The 21758-nt window shown below is 42.1% G+C and overlaps 1 protein-coding gene across 3 annotated transcripts in view; it reads right to left on the reverse strand.

The window, feature by feature from the left end:
* Window positions 1–19514, reverse strand: part of LOC136858703 (AN1-type zinc finger protein 4) — a 127236-nt gene extending 107722 nt beyond the window's left edge. Inside the window, exons 1-2 of one of the 3 annotated variants that reach the window (XM_067138443.2) lie at window positions 19415–19514; window positions 18867–19230 (exon numbers count right to left, since the gene is read on the reverse strand). In XM_067138443.2, coding sequence (XP_066994544.2) covers window positions 18867–19029 — 163 coding nt within the window. In that variant the 5' untranslated portion in view covers window positions 19030–19230; window positions 19415–19514. Of the gene's footprint in view, window positions 1–18866; window positions 19246–19414 lie in introns of all 3 variants that reach the window. The other 2 variants (XM_067138442.2, XM_067138444.2) reach the window with 2 other exon arrangements.
* Window positions 19515–21758: the final 2244 nt, after the last annotated feature.

Here is a 21758-nt window from a genome sequence, read left to right on the forward strand (position 1 = left end):
AATTATAAAACTAGGCCGAAAGGATTACTAACGTATCAAAAGGGAACGTACGTTCCCTGAGTAACAGTACACTTGTAATTTACATACCCTTGATAAGTCCACTGTCGCACATTAAGCGGATGACGAGATCAGCAGTAGTCGCGTCATCGGCTAGTATGCGTTCGAGTGTTTCCTGCAGGCCGAGGCTCCGTCTTAGGCCAGAGAGATCGGCGCACTCTGTGAGGATGTGGGCCACGGTGAATTCGGCACCACAAGAACACACTGGGGGGTCTTCCCTCTTTAGGAGATAAGAGTGCGTGGATCGTAAACGATCTATCCTCAGCCTGCACAGTACTATGGCCTCTCTCCGTGAAGGTCGGAAAGAGGACCGCCACACGGTAGTTGTCTTCATAATTGCTCTCAGCTTGTTGGGAGTTCGGATATCTAGCCACTCCGATTCCCAGAACGCCAAGATGGTTCGACGTAGCTGAGAACAAATATCCTTACCAGGTACATTGACTGGTCTTGGAGGTAAAAGTGCAGCTTCCTTTGCTGCTTCATCCGCAAGTTCGTTTCCCGCAATCCCAACGTGGCTTGGAAGCCATGCGAAAGTAATTCTGGTGCTAGCATCGCTTAACCTGGCTAGAAGGTCATGTATCTGCTGCACCAGTGGGTGTTGCGAGAAACAGGTTTCAATAGACTGCAGAGAGCTTAACAAATCGGTACACAACAGAAAGTGGCTTCTTTCGTCACGCAGTGCAAACTGCAGAGCCTCTAAGATGGCGTAAAGCTTTGCAGTATACACGCTACATACTTTAGGGAGCGAGATCTTCGTACTCATATCATCAATGACAAAAGAGCAACCAACATTATCTCCGATTTTAGAACCATCCGTGAAGATAAGTCTCGCGGCCGGATATTGGTGAACAAAGTCCTGGAAATACCTCCGATGAACGGAGGAATCGGTGTTCACCTTGGGTCCACGGAGCAGATCTAGACGTATATCCGGTCGCGGAACCAACCACGGAGGTACCTCGCTAAGAGTTCGTTCAAGACTACCACCGATATCAATATTCAAATCATGACACAAGCTATCAATCCGAAACCCAACCGGCCGTGTGGCATTCGGCCGGTCTTGGCACCGCTGGTGGTATTGGGTGCGATAGATGCATTGATAGCTTGGATGTAGCGGGATTTCACGAATTTTGGCAGCGTACGTTAGGAGTAACTGCTGCCTCCTTATCCGTAAAGGTGGAACTCCCACTTCAGCGAGCAGGCTGGGAATGGGGCTAGTACGGAAAGCACCCGTTGCCAGCCTTACTCCACTATGGTGAATACTGTCTAAAAGGCTCAGCGTAGATTTTGATGCTGAGCCATAAGCCGCACTTCCATAGTCAATTCGGGAGAGGACCGTCCCCGTGTAAAATCGTAGCAGTACCGCACAGTCAGCCCCCCATGAAGTGCCGCTGAGAAACTTAAGCATGTTAAGTCTCTTCATGCAGGCAACCTTAAACTGACGGATGTGGGGCTGCCACATAAGTCTCTTATCAAAATGGAGACCCAGGAATTTGCAGGTGTCAACCACTGGTAAGACACTGTTTCGCAAGCGAAGCTCTGGTTCGGGATGCACAGGCCGACGTCGACAGAAGTGTACAACTGAGGTTTTCGCTGCTGAAAATCGAAAACCATGTTGCAGGGCCCATCTGTCGACTCGGTTAATAGCTTGCTGTAGCTGTCTCTCTGCAAACGCCACCCTTCCGGAGCTGTAATGTAGAGCTAAGTCGTCTACATACAGTGATGGAACGACTGCGGGCCCAGCAGCGGCAACTATGCCGTTGATGGCGATTGCGAACAGCATGACACTCAGTACCGATCCCTGAGGTACTGCATTTTCCTGAACGTAATATTGAGAAAATGCATTCCCTACTCGGACTCGAAAGAGACGGAGGGACATGAAGTTCTCAATAAACGTTGGCAAATTTCCCCGAAATCCCCACTGGTGTAGAGTGGAGAGAATCCCATATCGACAGGTAGTATCGTAAGCTTTTTCCAGGTCAAAAAACACGGCGACTAGGTGTTCCTTCCGGAGAAAGGCCTCCTGAATGGCGTTCTCCAGTCTGACCAGATGATCAGTGGAAGACCGATGAAAGCGAAAACCACACTGGTAGTTAGACAAGAGGCCCTCCCTTTCCATGGCCCACACAAGACACCGGTTAACCATCCTTTCAAATAGCTTACACAGGCCATTTGTAAGGCATATTGGCCTATAACTATCCAGAAGTTTTGGATCTTTACCTGGCTTGGGAATTGGTATTACAATTTCCTCACGCCATTGAGATGGAAACACTCCCTCACTCCATATTCTGTTGAATAGGGTGAGGATATCCTTGAGACATCTGTCACTCAAATGCTTAAGCATTTGATTATGGATTTTGTCCGGTCCAGGAGCCGTATCTCTGCATAGCGCAAGTGCACTTCGCAACTCCCACTCCGTGAAGGCCACGTTGTAGGGATGCGAAGCACTAGAGGCAAAAGAGAGATGGTGGGCTTCTGCTTCGCGCTTAATTGGAAGAAATGCAGGGTCGTATCTCCTAGAGCTGGACGTATCTGCGAAATGTGACGCGATGTGTTCTGCAATGACTGAAGGAATCGTAACTATCTCCATTAATGGAGATTCCGGGTACTGAGGGCACATTCTGTACTCCGACAATACGACAGAGTTTTGTCCACACTTGTGATAACGGAGTATGTGCCGTGATGGATGACACATACTTTTCCCACATAGCTTTCTTACTTTCTCGAATCAAAAAACGGGCCTTCGCGCGCAGACGCTTAAATGCGATATGATTGGTCATCGTAGGATTCCGACGATAATGCTTAAAAGCCCGTCGGCGATCACGTATGGCTGCTGCAATTTCGTCCGTCCACCATGGGACCTGTTTCCGGCGACGAATACCGGACGAGGAAGGAATTGTTTCCTCTGCAGCAGCCAAAATTCCAGTAGTAATGGAAGAGACGTGGTCGTCAACAGACTCCAGCATATCATCAGCCATCGCTGCGCGTTTTGTAAATTCTGGCCAATTTGCCCGCTGAAGTAACCAGCGCTTGGGTACTTCGGACTGTCTTTGATTCAAGAGAGACAGAATTATCGGGAAGTGGTCACTATCACAGAGGTCGTCGTGAACTTGCCACCGTAACAGGGGAACTAGCGCACGGCTACACAAAGTGACATCCAGGTGTGAGAATATGCCATGTGTCGGTTCCCCTGTATTGAGCACACAAAGATCAAATAGGTTGATCATTCGCTCGAGCTTCCTCCCCCTAGAACAGGAAGACGGAGAACCCCATAGTGTGTTACGGGCGTTCACACCCCCCAGCATGAGGAAAGGAGGAGGCAACTGAGCGATCAAATCTTGTAGTGCATGCATATCAAGGTTATAATCTGGTGGAAAGTACACGTTGCAAACCGTTGTCATTACTGGCAACGGAGTGCGAACTGCAACTGCATCTAGCTGAGTACGGAGCGGTACTTCTTCGCTGAAGATGTCGGAGCGAACTAGGGTACAAACGCCCCCAGTTGCCGCGCCATCCACAGCTACTCTGTCTTTGGAATAAAGACGATATCCTCTCATAGTCGTGTCGTGTCCAGGTCTCAAACGAGATTCCTGTAGACAGACTATGGAGGCCGCATAAACGGATATCAGTTGACGTAACTCAGCTAGGCGACAGTGGTAACTACTGCAGTTCCACTGCAATAGTGCCATTGTGTGGATTGGTAGTGTTGCGAAATTAGGACAATTGCTTGCCCTTCTTTTTGTCAACTACCTGCCATTTTCCGCCGTTGTTGTTGGTATTGTCGTCACCATCCACGACAATGAGTGGTTCAGTCTCCATTGTCTCCTCAGAAGAAGGAGGCGCAGTGACTGGACCCTCCGCGGACGGTGATCTCATTGGTCTGGAACAGTGGGCCTTCTTCCTGGGAGAACTAGGTTCTCCAGAAAGTGATCGAACAAGAGGGCGTTGGGGCCTCTCGCTCTTGCCCACCGTTTCTCTCTTTTTGGGAGGAGAGCCAGCAGATGGCTTGCCGGGGTTGTCGGTATTGTCGTCACCATCCACGACAATGAGTGGTTCAGTCTCCATTGTCTCCTCAGAAGAAGGAGGCGCAGTGACTGGACCCTCCGCGGACGGTGATCTCATTGGTCTGGAACAGTGGGCCTTCTTCCTGGGAGAACTAGGTTCGGCATAGATATCAAGGATAATTAAATAAAAAACCACCTATTCAATACTTTCCACGTTTAATGTGGTTTATTGTCTACATGATTTTATGTAGACTCATTTGGTCAGGTACATGTTTCACCCATTATTTTGGGCATCTTCAGCCTGTAAACAACCTTTAGGTCAAGGTTTGGGACCTTTTTAACTAATATAAACATACTAATATATACACTATATACAACATATACATTATATACAATATATACAAACATAAGTCAATACAGTAAAGTTTTTTGGTCCTAATCTATTTAATATGGAAAATGTCCAAAACTAAAATGGATCTTCTTTTCGGTGAAGAGGATTGCAAATCGGGGTTTATGTGACCCCTATATCATATTAAGTACTTGACGTATCGTGTCTGGTGACAGGATGTGTCGTCAACAATAAGAGGAGATTTGAACTGATTGTAGGTTGGTCAAGATTGAAAATATAAATTTAAATTGAATGTGTTTTAACTTGGCAGTTCTGGTTAACTTAAAATGTTCAAAACTAAAAATAAAATGAAACGGATCTTCTTTTTTCTTCTTGAGAAGGGGTGATCTTAAAACTGGAGCTTGTTTGACCCATGATTTTAGTTTTGGACATTTTCCATATTAAATAGATTAGGACCAAAAAACTTTACTGTATTGACTTATGTTTGTATATATTGTATATAATGTATATGTTGTATATAGTGTATATATTAGTATGTTTATATTAGTTAAAAAGGTCCCAAACCTTGACCTAAAGGTTGTTTACAGGCTGAAGATGCCCAAAATAATGGGTGAAACATGTACCTGACCAAATGAGTCTACATAAAATCATGTAGACAATAAACCACATTAAACGTGGAAAGTATTGAATAGGTGGTTTTTTATTTAATTATCCTTGATATCTATGCCTAACGTCATCTTCAATACGGAACAATAATGAGAGTTGTTACTTGTAATAAGAACTAGGTTCTCCAGAAAGTGATCGAACAAGAGGGCGTCGGGGCCTCTCGCTCTTGCCCACCGTTTCTCTCTTTTTGGGAGGAGAGCCAGCAGATGGCTTGCCGGATTTCTTCGGTGATCCTGTGGACCCCGACTGAGTTGGAGAAGGCTTCTTCTCCAATTTTTTGAGGGAGCTCTGTGGCTTCACCTTCTCCTCCTTTATGATCTGGGCATTGGAAGGAGGGCTGGACTTTCCAGCCCTATTTGGGGAAGTCTTTCCCCCCGCCCTGTTGGGGGAGGACTTCCCAGCCGAACGTTCCTGGGAAGGGCCCTTCCCAGGCAACGTCGACAGTAACGCTCTTTTCGGTGCTTCACATGCTGAATCTCCAGTTTCTTTAGTTACTGAATTCTGTTGCTGGCTTTGACTTTTCAATGCATTTTCAGTACCGGTGTTCTGTACAAAACTCTGTGGAGTGATCCGTACGTTTGCGACCTTTTCCGCGAATGAGATGGAGAACTCCGGAGCAGCCATGGATTTGAACTTCCTCCGGGCGTCTGGATAAGATAGCTTATCCAGCGTTTTTATCTCCTGGATCTTCTTCTCCCGCTTGAATGTGGGGCACTCCTTGGAGATTGGAGCATGCATACCCGGGCAGTTGACGCACACAGGTGGTGGTGTGCATTCAACCCCAGCATGCTCGCACTTCCCACACATTTTGCAGGTCGTCGAACCTGTACATCGCAATGAGGTGTGGCCAAACTTTTGACAGTTATAACACCTCATTGGTGCCGGAATGTACAGACGAACAGTCAGGCGATACAGTGCTACCTTTATTCGTTCAGGTATGGTCTCAGCGTCGAAGGTAAGGATGAAAGCACCCGTATCGAGTAGCTTATCACCCACACGCCTCTTCAACCTCTTCACGTCGGTTACACCCCGACGTGCTAGGTACCGGATCATTGTATCATCGGAAGACTTAACCAAATCCCTGTGGAATATAACTCCCTTGCAGGAGTTAAGGGTTTGGTGCTTCTCGATTTTCACCTCTACCTTACCGAATAACTTGGCTTTAAGTAGCCGTCTGGACTGTTCAGCCGTAGATGTCTTCATAAGTACGGATCCATCTCGGAGCTTGAGCATCTCGTCGACTTCACCAGCAACAATTTCTTCAATTGAATTACTTATCATAAAAGGACATTCGTCAAGGAAACTTTTACCATCGACCCTGGAAGCAACCAGGAATCGAGGAAGACGTTCGTCACTCATGTAGTCTACAGGAACTGGAGTATACCGCTTACGTTTTTTACCAATATTTGACGCTGTTTTTTGAAGGGTGCCACCCTTTGTAAAAGAAGGAAGAGAAAGAGGTTCCGTCTTTTGTCCCACGAGTACTCACGGAAATATGAGGTCGACCTCCGGCAGAGCCAAGGAGATTTACCGGAGGCAAGGCTATATACTCCAGAGGGCGCCCGGTATCTGGAGGGGGTCGCTTGGAACTACTCTCCCAGTAGCCATGCATCACCTCGCCACGACCCGAAACTTGTGATTGGGGGAGGATAAAACCTCCGTACTAACCTAAATATTTTTTAAAATTAATTTTTTTATTTTTTTAAATTTTTTATTTTTTTCTGTAATGTCTAACCTAATCTACCCGAGGCAGAGAGGGTGGCCAGACAGGAAGAGGAATGAAATTAAAGATGGTGAGAATAGAAGGGTAGAAATAGTGATGAAGAATAAAGAGCACAGACACCTCTCAGGCAACTCGGGGGACACCTTGTTAGTCTGGCCCTACACCAAGGCCTATCCAGCATGGGCAACCCTGAGCTGGCACAGTCCTCGGGATCAACAAGCACACAAGCCCCCACACCGACTTCAAGGTCATGGTGTCCCTAGAGGGGGTATAGGTACTTTAAGGCAAAAACAGGTTCAAAGAAGGACATTCCAGGAATCATTAATGAACAAGGGTAGTATGTATGTGAGGATCCTCAAAAGGCAGAAGTATTCAGTCAGCAGTATGTAAAGACTGTTGGTTACAAGGATAATGTCCACATAGAGGAGGTGACTAATGCTAAACAAGTATTAAAATTTACATATAAGTTAATAACAATGACATTTACAATAAGATACAAAAGTTGAAAACTAGAAAAGCGGCTGAAATTGATAAGATTTCTGGGGATGTACTAAAGACAATGGGTTGGGACATAGTACCATATCTGTAGTAATTACATGATTATTGTTTGTATGAAGGACTTATACCGAATGAATGGAGAGTTGCTATTAGTAGCCCCTGTGTATAAAAGAAAGAGTGATAGACATAAAGCTGAAAATTACAGGCCAGTAAGTTTTACATGCACTGCATGTAAGCTTTGGGAAGGCAGTCTTTCCAATTATAATAGACATGTTTGCAAAATTAATAACTGGTTCGACAGAAGGCAGTTTGGGTTTAGGAAAGGTTATTCCACCGAAGCTCAACTTGTAGGATTCCAGCAAGTTATAGCAGATATCTTGGATTCAGGAGGTCAAGTGGACTGTATTGTGATTGATCTGTCTAAAGCATTTGATAAGATGGATCGTGGGTGACTATTGGCAGAAATGAGTGCAAATGGATTAGACAAAGGAGTGCCTGAATGGGTTGCTATATTTCTAGAAAATAGATCTCAGAGAATTAGAGTAGATAAAGCTTTATCTGACCCTGTAATAATTAAGAGGGGAATTCCTCAAGGCAGTATTTTTAGACCTTTATGGTTTCTTATATATATATATATATATATATAAATGATATGAGTAAAGGAGTGGAATCAGCAGTAAGGATTTTGTGGATGATGTTATTCTGTATAGAGAAATAAGTTACAACATTGTGAGCAACTGCAAAATGATCTGGATAATGTTATAAAATGGACAGCAGGCAATGGTATGATGATAAACAGGGTAAAAAGTCAGGTTGTAAGTTTCACCAACAGGAAAAGTCTTCTCAGTTTTAATTACTGCATTGATGAGGTGAAAGTTCCTTATGGGGATCACTATGAGTATCTAGGTGTTAATATAAGGAAAGATCTTCATTGGGGTAATCTCATAAATGGGATTGTAAATAAAGGGTACAGATCTCTGCACGTGGTTATGAGGGTGTTTAGGGGTTGTAGTAAGGATGTAAAGGAGATGGCATATACGTCTCTGGTAAGACCCCAACTAGAGTATGGTTCCGATGTATGGGACCCTCACGAGGATTACTTGATTCAACAACTGGAAAAAAATCCAAATAAAAGCAGCTTGATTTGTTCTACGTGATTTCCGACAAAAATGTTGCAGAATTTGGGCTGGGAAGACTTGGGAGAAAGAAGACTAGCTGCTCGTCTAAGTGGTATGTAAATGGTCCGTTACTGGACATTATAAATTTTCCAGCTAACTCATTCCCAGTTGACAGCATTTCGCCCCAGTGTGCTAAGTTGGGCTCATTATAAATTTAACTCATTCAGGACAAATATATCAGGTTCTCTATGGGAATCAACATCCATATCATAAGTGGTATGTTCCAAGCTGTCGTGGAATGACAGTAGTACACGAGTAAGTTTGAGTGGTGTTCTTAAAAGTAGGAATCATCACAATATGAAGATAAAATTTGAATTCAAGAGGACAAATTGGAGCAAAATTCGTTTATAGGAAGGGTAGTTAAGTATTGGAACAACTTACCAAGGGAGATGTTCAATAAATATCCAATTTCTTTGAAATCATTTAAGAAAAGGGTGGGAAAACAACAGATAGGGAATCTGCCACCAACTGGGCAATTTGGCCATGCAGTTAGGAGCGCGCAGCTGTGAGCTCGCATCCGGGAGATAGTGGGTTCGAGCCCCACTGTCGGCAGCTCTGGAGATGGTTATCCGTCGTTTCACATTTTCACCCCAGGCAAATGCTGGGGCTGTACCTTAATTAAGGCCATGGCTGCTTTCTTCCCATTCCTATGCCTTACCTGTGTCATCGTCGCCATAAGACCTATCTGTGTCGGCGCGATGTAAAACAAATAGCAAAAAAAAATATAAAAAATCTGCCACCTGGGCGACTGTCCTAAATGCAGATCAGTATTGATTGATTTATTTAATCTAATTTCATTCTTCTTCTCTCCTTTCATTTGCATTTTGGTAATCCCTCACACACTGTCACATAACTATATTTTTTTTTACAATTTGCTTTAATGCTGCACTGACACAGATATGTTTTATGGTGAAGATGGGATAGGAAAGGGCTAGGAGTGGGAAGGAAGCAACCATGGCCTTAGTTAAGGTACAGCATGGTGTGAAAATGGGAAACCAATGGATAATAATCTCCAGGGCTGCCAACATTGGGGTTCGAACCCACTAACTCTTGAATGCAGGCTCATAGCTAAGTAAGCCAAACTGTGCAGCCACTTGCTCTGTTTATTAAATTCTAATGTGTTTGCCAAAGCACATGAGAGGAATCCCTGGTCTCTTGGATGGGAATGGTATTTCATTACATACAAAGCTTCTATACCAAATGAAAATATTGCTGTAATAAATGTCTGCGAAACATTGCACTAATTTTAATAATAATGGTGTTATTGGTTTTATGTTCCACTAACTACTTTTATGGTTTTCGGAGATGCCGAGGTGCTGGAATATTATCGTGCAGGAGTTCTTTTGGTTGGTTTTACATTTCAATAGCCCTCATGAGATTTTAATTGAAGACAGTGTAGGAACTATAAGTGGACGTCGGTTCTAAACACTCGAGGGTCGCGACTCAGAATGACAAGGATACTGGCTTCTATACCACAATAACTAGTATCCCAACTTCCAGGACCATTTACTAGGACAATCTGCTGCTGCCCATAGTTCATGAACCAGACTGTGACTAGGAATCCACACCATAAATCATCTACTTTAGTCATCTCTCAATCTGTGCTGCTGCTTTTTCCTTGCCTTTTCTTGGTTAAACAGGATCACCTCCCCTAACGTGCTGTCCAGTGCTATTTTTTCTTGCAGTCGAAGGGTTTTCATGTCCTTCTAGACAGTTATCAGTTGGGTAGCTAAAGGTCCTAACAAGAATCATGAATGATCAAAGAAGATAACAAAAATGAAAAAAAACTATGTGCGCGCGCGCGCGTGCAGGAAATGGGTAGAGAGCCATGACTTAACATGTCAGCATGTGTGGGGTCCCTTGTTTACGAAGGCTGGAGCCACTGATTTTTGAAGCTTTGTGTTTCTTTTACTGTATATATTGGTCTATCCATTCATGTTGAGTCGCTGCTATTGGTTTCCTATACATCTAAAAAAAAAATCCACTTTCTATCTAGGCCTATAATTCCTTGACGGCCTTGTGCAATACACTTCCACTTACTTCAGTCATATTCTGCCAGTCATCCTTCCTCTACAATTTTCTTTAGCTAAATTTCTCTTTGGACCCAGCGGTTTTGCTATGCAGATCCTAGAGTTTTTCATACATTTTCCTTTCTTTATCAGACTATCTTGATCTATCAAGGCTTGAAACTACTTTCTCACACAAGTAACATTAAAAGAGCTGATACTCTAGTTGGTTTCCTCTCAGAACAACAATCATATTACATAAAGTGTCTTGGATGGTGGGTACGAGTATCAATTCAATGTTGTAATAAATACTGGCTAATGAAGTTACCAAAGCAGTGAATTCATGTAGAATGTCAAACTGTTGACCTCTTTTCAGTAGGTACACCAAGTGATGTGCTGTATAAGGGGTGAAACACGATTTGTGTGGAACTATATTAATTTTCTGCCACTGATCTGTTTAGAAAATATATGCCGAATGTAGAGAGGTGAGTGTGTACTAATTTATAAGCATTCACTCCGCAAAAGAGGTTAAACTTCCTTCAAGCCCATATTTTTTGTATATTCACTACGCAAAGAAATATCCCAAGTTACAATACCATAATCCTTCCTAATCCCTTGCATGCAGAGTGGTGTAACTTAATTGCTGCTATGATGGATTTCTTCCCACCTAGTATTAGAAGATTTCCCTTTCATCAGGATAGGCAAGAGAAAGTGAAGAATTCCTATCACCCCTAGTGGATTCTTTTTTCATATCTTAGTTAGGCAATTTGCTTTAAATATGAGAATATAGTGGTGTAGAGGTACTGGCAACTGTGCACTTAGCCAGAGTGCAGCAGTGAGAGATGGGTGATAAGCAGTGCAGAGACCATGCCGAATGTGTGCCTGCCTGAGAACAATGACATGACAGTGGGTTCTTGCACACAAGCGAGAGCGCAGGTTTAGATTTGCTGTTTAACATAACACTAATAAAACAGGTGGAGTTTCCTTGAAACTCAAATATAGTGTATTGCATGGACAAAGTAGGGAACTAGTAACTAACATGCATATGTTTATGCAGAAGGACATGACGTTAATATATTTTAATAAAATCAATCAGATTAATGATCAAAACTGAAAATACAATATCCTGTGCAGGTGTGAACGACCTCAGTTAGTGACATTTAGATGGTCAATTTTAGGGTACAATAAAACCCCGCATAACAAAATGTTTCAGAAAGGAAAGGAAAATTAAAATAAATAAGAAAATTTCACACATTTTCTCTTTATACAAACGTTTTCTGGTAAAAAAAAACAAAAATCCTCGTTTACTGAAATATTCAATACACAATTTCCTGATTTAAAATGATTTGTTCTTATTCGTAAAAGTTATTTAAAATTATTCAAAGTTGCTTACAAAAGAAACCCCATTGAAATCAGCCCTTTTTAGTATAATTTGTTTTGTAACAATGTTGCTGATAACATCAGGAGCTCAAGATTGAACACACTGCCTTGCAAGCTGTCCACTAGATTCTTCAATCATAACTAGGTCAAACTTAAGGACGATGCATTTCAGGAGTCAGGCATTTATAGGTTGATATGCAATCAGTGTAAAAAAAACATGTGTGGCATATAAGTAAATACATAGAATGGGCAAACAGAAGTCAAATAAGATGAACAAGTAAAATAACGAAACACGACATCACGGAAGCACAGCTAGTACTTCCTCCCCCTTCGCAAGACATATTAGATGACGACACGACCTTGCTTCCCCTCTCTCTGGCGAATCGTACAAACGAGCAAACTGTGACACATCGCTATAACACTAGGTTGTGTACACAAAAACGGTCCCAAGGCGGCGGAGTATAAATACCATTACAGAAAGGCGAGTTAAAACAACACACCCTTATCACCACCTTCTTTCCGAGGTCAAACTAAATTAGAACAATTTCGTTCAATGACACATTTTAACATTTTACGATCTTTCTGCTGGTTGCAGATCGTGAGGCAAGCTGCCCAAATCTGAGGACCACCATTTCACGTAACTTAATAGAGATTGTAAATAGGACCATTGTAAATTGACAATTCAACACAACCTGTTATTAAAAATAAAAATCAACTTTCAAGGAAGATAATCAACACAACAGACAATCAATAAGAAACTTGAAGACTGTTATACACATCGATTTTAACATAAGCAAGATCAAGCCACCTAGTGTTTTTACAAAAAGTGCCTTATTACAGACGTTTCAAGATTTATTAAATATGTCCAATTAGAAAATAAGTTTTTTAATATTACTGTAGATGCAAAATGATCATTAGTCCAGCCCGGGGGCCACTCACGCATAGCGACTGTCGTTTATTTCCTCGCTCGCAGCCTACTCGGAAAGGATGTTCTCTAGCAGTGCTTGTGCTGCCAACCTCTGTACTTAGGAACTATGCTTTCTTCGCTAGCTGGTGGTGGTGATTATTAGATTCTTGCCTCTGGACGGAAGACGATTGGTCTGGATGGTTAGGATTCTTGCCGTGGACAAGACCATTGGTCTGGATAGTTAGGATTCTTGCCGTGGACAAGACCATTGGTCTGGGCGGTTAGAAGCCGCGAAGCAGCGTTACGCCCCTAGTTTCGTGAGGAAAGACAATTGGCCTGGACGGTTCGGATTCTTGCCGTGGAGAAAACCATTGGTCTAGTTAGTTAGGATTCTTGCCGTGGACAAGACCATTGGTCTGGACGGTTAGAAGCCGCAAAGCGGCGTTAGGCCCCTAGTTTTGTGAGGAAAGAAGATTGGTCTGGACGGTTCGGATTCTTGCCGTGGACAAGACCATTCGTCTAGATAGTTAGGATTCTTGCCATGGACAAGACCATTGGTCTGGACGGTTAGAAGCCGCAATGCGGCCCTAGGCTTCTAGTTTCGTGAGCGCGGCCACTTGCGCTTTTATTGTGCTGCGGTTGGTAACGAATGATGATTAAGTTCCTTCCCGGGAAGATCAAGTGCCACTTTACATTAGCCAATAGGAATACAAGAAGCTACTCGAGAAATGAATATGGTGTGTAATAATCTTAATTAGGTTATAAAAGTAAATGTACTTCTTGGGGCGGGATGGTGGGTTCCTGGACATCGCAATGAACACATCTCTCCTCTCAGATGCTCTCCAAGTAAGATTGCATTAATTTCCACTCACTTATAACATTACAAAAGTAGTGGCCCCCGGGCTGAATTAATACCGCAAATTATAATTTAAGTACCTTTTACACACCACATCACTAAAATCACCCCCTTTAGACGAATAAGTTTGGTTGGTGTCTTTAAAAGTAGGAAAGATCACAATATGAAGATAAAGTTGGAATTTGAGAGGACAAATTGGGGCAAATATTCGGGGGGAGGTAGAGATTGAAATAACGTACCAAGGGAGATGTTCAATAAATTTCCAATTTCTTTGCAATCATTTAAGAAAAGGCTAGGAAAACAACAGATAGGGAATCTGCCACCTGGGCGACTGCCCTAAATGCAGATCAGGAGTGACTGATTAACTTATCCCCCAAATTTCAAACGCTTTAAGCAATAGTTATAAGTTCCCATGGGAAAGTAATTTAAGATTTGAATGTACTTACTAATCAAATTGTTTCATCTAAGCTATTTAAAGACAGCTGAAGATGACCATTAAGTGGTTGAAACATGTCCACATATGATAATGTTTTTATAATTCTGCCAAAAGGCAAGAAATAAAGTATCGTTTAGGTGGTGTTTTAAATTAATTTGTTGAATAATTTGTTGACTCTAAATAGCAGTCAGATATTACTACACCAGTTCCGGTTACAGTGACAAATGTATGCTGAAGTAGTACTCAGGAAGAGTGGGATGAAGAAGTGCACAGCTAGCTACTTTAAGAGCCGGGCTGAGTGCCTCAGAGAGTTGAGGTGCTGGCCTTCTGACCCCAACTTCGCAGGTTTGATCCTGGCTCAGTCTGGCGGTATGTGAAGGTGCTTAAATACGACGGCCTCATGTTGGTAGATTTAGGCTATGGCCACATGAGCAGTTAATGCTGTTGGAAGTCAGCAGCAAATACAGGAGAAAAAAATGTGCACCTTGTGTTGCAATGTGATGGGCCACACTTGCCAGTAAATGCAGTTTGCCAGAAGCAGTTCAAGGTCTTGCTGTTGAAGGGATAGGCCAGAGCCATTTTCTTTCAATGCATATGCTGTTGGATGGTGGCCACAAGAGACGGTATTTACTGCGTATTTCATTTTCGTTCATTACTTATATAAGAATAGTACATTTACGAAATATGGAGTACGTGGACAGTGAAAGAGTCATTCTGGAAGTGGAGAAGTACACGTTTTTACAATATGTGCAGTAATGGTGCTAAGAAGCCCCCCCACAATAACTGAAAATGGGCCTCTCGTTTCCTGATGAGGAAAGTTACATGTTTATTTCGTAGTACAAGGTTGTATATTATTACAATGAACAGCAACGGCGACGACATTTCGCTACTTATAACTGACAATAGATCATTAAAAGAGTTCAGTGACATTCGGTAGTAAAAAAACAAATTGTCTGGGTAAAGCTTCAAGTTCTCATGAATAAGGACAAATTTACCCTTCGTTGACCTTCCACTGATAATAGGCTGAATCCACCACTTTCTTTTTTTGTCAAAGCTGTTTCAGTTGTACAAGTAACGCGGATAAAGCAACATTTGCTGCAAGGTTCACAAATGAACTAGATCTTCAGGAACAACAGATGATCCTTGCTCTGCAGCAACTGTGCTACAACGCATTTGTTGCCGACATGTGGCATCAAGCGGCAACAATTGCCGTGGTACAGTTTTCACTGCTTGCTGCAACTGTATTTACTGTCTCGTGTGGCCTTAGCCTTACTGGCAAATAAAAGAACTCCTGTGGGACAAAATTCTGCCACCTCGGTATCTCTCAAAACAGTCAACAGTAGTCAGTGGAATATAAAAACAATAACATTATTATTTATTGTACTTTAAAACAATAAATGCGCTAACTTTGGTGTCATTTTTGCTCGGTTTTATTGCTGTTATGTGTACACTGTACTTGCAGACTGTGAAACCTATAATAAAGCAATTGCTATGTTAGCATGGTTACACTTACTAGGTCATCTGCATTTCTAGGAAGATAAAAATCATGTAAAATTGATATGAAATGGAACCTAAAGTACCCATGAACCCACCCCTAGAAGTATTCTGTCTTATACAGAATAATTAGATCTGGCACTATGTCAATCTCTGGGAAGCAGCTATTTCCTACTTGCAGAGCAGTTTCTATTGTCTCTGACTGAGCCTGCATCATGTGTGATCCACTACGTTACAACCACATTCCGTGAAAATAATGAAACCACAGAGTTTGAAAGTGACGTGTTGCGGCGTTTGCCGGATGTGGTTGCAGTATCTGCAAGGTAACTATCCAATGGTCTTTTCATTAGCCAATATTGTCACAGTGGATACTAGAGGCCTGTGGGCTGCTTCGCCTGCCCCAGCCAATAGTCTTGTCAGCAGCTAGATTTAACCAATCCAGCCCAATAGTCTTGCCAGACCTAACCAATCGAGATCATTGGTCTTGTTACTAGCTGGACGTGCCTCATATTGTGTCATTTCTTGTCACTAGCCTGACCAAAGTTCCTAAGTTGGCAGCCTTGTGTAGCGTGTTGTGACGATGTGTGAGCCAGGCCATGTTGGATTCTTAACCTCTCTTTGTGAATTAGTTAGGTTTTACTGCAAGTAACTCACTGCTGAAATATTTTAAACTTGATCGCTGTACACAGGCCAGCATTAATTGTTTAAAATTATTTAGTAATGAGACAAATTTACTATACATAATTACTACTGTTACTAAACTTCAAAGACACTGGATAACTATTATCCCTCCACTACCATATCACTTAGCACTGGTTTATGCATGCAGCCGTGGGGGGTAGAGGCGGAATAAGGTTCCCTTAGCGTGACATTATAATGCAAGGTAAATAATAGAAATCATACTCGTATTACTTGTAGAGGAGAGATGTTTTCACTATGAATGCCTGGGACCCACCCAAAGAAGTACATTTACTTTTATATTCCTCAGATCATTAATTGTGCACCATCCTCCATGTTTCCTGCAGCTACTGCCAATGGGTGGAATTTCGTGCAATATGATGTCACTGCCAGAAACAAACAGAGCTAGATTTCGTTACCAACTACCACAGTTGAAAATATCTTAAGCAATGTGGACCAATAGCTGACACGAGTGGGGGGTTACTCCCTTCGAGAGGCGGTCTATTCACCTCTGATGTGTTAGACCAAAGGTTTCCTGTCATGTCAGTATGTGCACAGACCAATAAAGAAAAGCTGTACCGTATAGCACTGCAGATGAAGCATGTAAGAATTATCAGATTATGTGAACGAATCTGATCCACGAAACATCACTGTAATATTTGTCCCAAATGGAAGATAATAATTGCTTTTACTCAAATAAAGTGTAAAATCAGCGGTAAATTAAGAAATACCATCGTTACTAGAGAAATATATATACGTACTGTAGACAGGACTCCCTTATGTTGCACTCTGCTGCGCGTGCCGTCTTTTGATTCTTTCTTGAGGTCCAGGGCTAGCACCGACGAATGGGAGTGCTATGTCTGTGAATTCTCATTATCTTTGTCCATATGACTAGTGCGGGCAGTTCAAACAGCAAAATAACATGATCCCTGGACCAATAAATATATTACTTTTTTGGTGAAAGGAAAATAGCATGATCTCTGGACCAATAAATATATCACTTAATGAATGAGCTAGGGCACAAAATGAATGAGCAACATGAAGAAAAGGCACCTAATTAATTCAAACAACTTTAGTGAGCCAAGACATCACACAGGAATTAATTCAAACAACGTCAGTGAGTAAAGACACCACACATGAAAGTCTTAGACAAACAAAACAAGTACGGAAGCACTGCGACGTAGCAGAAAAAATAGTTGTAAGGTAATAAAGTGTGTATCCATATTATTCTCTACAGGTAAAATATTTTGTACTAATTCTTAATTTACCACAGATTTTACACTTTGTTTGAGTAAAAGCAATTATTATCTTCCATTTGGGACAAATATTACAGTGATATTAAGTGGATAAAATTTGTTCATGTAACCGAACTATCAATAAGACAGAGGAGAATCTAAGAATTGTCAGGAAAAGACAATTGTGCTCCAGCACGCTGTGGTGATACACATGTGCTGCAAGTAGAACATCTAGCAACTAGGCTGAAGGACCCTTATACAATCTAAGTTGAAAGAAGACTCCATCAACTCAGCAAACTGACAATGATTTTGTCTTACCTGACTTGACAATGATTTTGTCTTATTTGTTCCTCATAAAATTCTGATCAACCTAAGTGAATAAGTAGACTACTGGTACCTCAAGGTTAATACACACATATAGGCCTATTTTCTATATTTAGTTGTAGTGAATTTTAATCACTCAATAGTTCACAAACGTCAGCTGTATGCAATATCATGTGTGGGAAGAGTTGTAAGTAGACAGAGTGCTATTATTTGCATGCCATAGAAAATTCCCAAAAAGTAGACAACTTAACATGGTGGAAAGTCTGCAGAACTGCCTCAAGATCTGGGAACATGGTATATGCAGTAATACTGAAATGCTATCACAAATAAGTGGTGATAGACTGATAAACGTACAGCCTCAACAACATGAAAGACTGATAAATGTACAGCCTCAACATGAAAACTAACCTCTTACGCCTTGCTCCCTTAGCTCATATGCTACAAGCATATCAGTGGCGAGATATTTGTACACGTACCCAACTTGAGCATTCCACTTTAGCATTGTACCAGTACCGTAACATCACACCTGCCAAACAAATCCAGTGCTTTGGTTTTAATGTGATGTACACATCATAACATGAATCCAATAACATTACTAAAATTATCATACCAGCACTGCGCAAATGTCCATGCACTATCATTTAACTGCGTCATATTCAGTATGATGGCTGTCCATCTATCAGCCTGCATTTCGTGTTCAATAAAAAGTTGCCAAATGGGCACGCAAGTTGGTCCACGGCTTTCAAAGGAGACATATCTCCTTTATTACCTACACATAGGCCCTATTCAAGTTTGATTCTTGAAAATTTCTTAAACATTCATCCACTTTGATGCAGGGGAAGTTAAAACTAAAATTTCAATAATAACGTAATCTATAAAATCTCACAAATGAGAAAACCGACATATATTTAGCAAGATTAAATTAACTACCATGCATTGAAAGTTGCAGACACTCATGAACTCTTAAAGAGTCCCACTTCTTGATGAACCAGGTATGACTTATGATCTTGGGATATTAGAAGAGATGAAAAAGGAAAGACAAAGTATTTTCCTAAGTTAACATAAAAAATAAGCTTACCTTCAACTTTCTGAATCTTAGATTTGATTGACATAATGGTATCAAAGGGTGACACTGTCATCTCAAATGCTGTTCCAGTGAGTGTTTCGATGAACAAGTCCATAGTTCCCTCGGGACGTAGGGAAGCTTGTAATGTTTCTTGGAAGCCATGCTGCGACATCATACATTGCCCACTGCGATGAGGTATTAAATCCACCTCGACTGCCAAGGTGGAGTAGCAAAGCAAGGGACCATGAAGTGAGAATAAAAAGTTGCCTTAGCAGAATGAGCAAGTTCAGCCCCAGTGTTTTCTACCATCTTGCCGATCCATAAACATTTGCTGGAGATTGAGTGTTGGCCTTGAAAGATTTCTTCTGGTGAGTCACTAATTAAACGAGAACTTCAAAATACATTATTAGCAATGTGATAAGAAGATATGAGTAAAGTCAAACTACCTGACTAAACAGACTAATACATGAATTTTAAACGGTTTGGTTTCACCAGGACCGGAACTATAACATCTAAATTTTAAAACTAAAAGACAATGCGTGATGGAACGCAATTTTCACCTTATCTGACGTGTTCACACAACATTTTCTCGGTTTCAACGATTATCACAAATGCTCTTCCACTGTTGTCACGATACGTTGTCAGGATCTCAGCTCCGAGGAATGCTACAGTAATGCCAACATTCAGTTCCGCTCTCATTGACCCCCAGAAAAAAGTTCACTCGGCCAGCACGACAAGGAATTTAGATAAGTAAAGAGTAAGTGGAATGAACAATTTTTAATTGTTAAAAGAATGGGTATCAAGATGATACACAGAACTTTATAGCAGATCGTTTGAAAACTGGAGTTGGTTAAACTGATACACGCCTTTAATTCAAGAAAATGACATATGAATGAATGCCAAATTTCATAATGTCTCACTAGATGGCGCAGGTAGGGTAAAAGCAAAGTTGGTCAGGGCACAGGGACTCCTACCACCACAAAGTTCATTTCGGCCATTTTGGCTCCTTGTAGTGAGCTAATATTATGGCCTTGCCACGTGGCTTGTCCCAACTGCCACCCGCAGTAAATATTTATTCTTCACTGTAAGACCGAAATGCATAGAACTTATTTCAAGACAAGAAGGAAATAGGCTATATGAATATGTTTGTCCAACCCTTACCCCGTTTCTATACGGGGTCGGTTCAGTGGCGTTTGCTGGCATCAAGACGTGGGCTACCATTAGACTTAGATTACCTACCCCTTTTCGAAGGTTGGTTTAGTGAACGTAAAAGCGTTTTGAGCTGTAGCCGGTAGCCAACGAAGTAGCTTGCTGTGTTGTCAAGGCTGCTTCTCAAGCTACTGCCCTGGCCTCTGCCACTGCCAATGCTCAACCCCGATCAGTGGAGTTGGTAACCTAAGGTTTAGCAAATTAAAATACGGCTTGGTGGCTAAATGGTTAGAATGCTTGCCTTTGGTCCGATGGCCCCGGTTCAATTTTCGGAATCAATCCTCTCATACTGTTGATTCCCCTTGCTTAGGGATTAGGTATTTATGACGTCTTCGCCATTCATTTTATCCTGATTAGGACACCACCAAGCCTATACAGATGCCATGCACCATTATTATTATTATTATTATTATTATTATTGATAATATATAAAAATGTTGAATTTTACAGCGGTCGTATCCATCGCTCACTGGTTAATTAGCTTCCTCGGGAGATCAGAGGTTGTGTCCGACCCATTATCACGGGTTCTAATCCAACCAACAAAAGAGAACCTGAAAGATCGCATTTCATTTTAGCATATCTACCTATAAAAATAAAAACTATTACTCCTATAATAGCGGCCCTGCAGTGTCTTTCTACAAGGATGTAGAAGTAAACGGGAATGAAATACTAGCACACTATTATCTATGAGTATGGGGTGAGGAAGTATATACGATGAGTAACGCATCGTTGATAGACCAAAGCCTAGCGCACCTATCCCCACAGTCCCCGCTCCTAACCGATATACAGCAGCAAGCCGCGTGCGGCGAGTCGAGGGAAGAGGGACGAGAGTCTGCGCTGCAATATCATTCTCCGATGCCTTGTTCTCAGAAATACGTGCGGCTTTTTTTCTCACTGCTTTTTAGTGTTGTAAATGGAAGAATGTGTCAGATGCTTACATTATAATGCGTTTTAGTCTTCCATCATTCTCAATTGAGGTTTCGGCTTCACTGATAGCCTTGGTAGCCCTCAGTATACGCCACTGAGTCGGATACGAAGTGAGATGAATCTTCGTAGAGCCGGGCTGAGTGGCTCAGACGGTTGAGGCGCTGGCCTTCTGACACCAAATGGCAGGTTCGATCCTGGCTCAGTCCGGTTGTATTTGACGGTGCTCAAATACAGCAGCCTCGTGTCGGTAGATTTACTGGCACGTAATAGAACTCCTGCGGGACTGAATTCCACCACCTCGGCGTCTCCGAAAACCGCAAAAAAGTAGTTAGTGGGACGTAAAGCAAATAACATTATTGTTATCTTCTTAACGAGTTTTTACAACCGGATGTCCGAGATGAAGTGAATGACGTGATATATGATATAGGAAGGAATGTAAGAAGGGGACTGCTCAAGGCTAAACGTCTCCATCCGACGGATGTATCACCATTAAGAGCGGTGTATGCCCTCACTCCATATGAGCTCTACGGAGAGGTTTGGGATTTAATCCAGGCTTTTGGCAAGCAATCTAGTGATTAGGAATTGTATAACACCACCTCTCCTACCCTGTCGGCCAACATTCCGATGGTGAAATTTCTTCGACCAACGGGACTCGAACTGGCTAACCACGGTGTCAGACCATGTAGACTTGGCGCCTCAACGAACATGGCCATTAGACGGGCCAAGAAAAAAAATCAAATCAAATTACTGCAACTGTGCCTAATCGTA

The sequence above is a fragment of the Anabrus simplex genome, chromosome 1 (genome assembly GCF_040414725.1).
Source record: "Anabrus simplex isolate iqAnaSimp1 chromosome 1, ASM4041472v1, whole genome shotgun sequence".
In the NCBI taxonomy this organism is placed as follows: domain Eukaryota; kingdom Metazoa; phylum Arthropoda; class Insecta; order Orthoptera; family Tettigoniidae; genus Anabrus; species Anabrus simplex.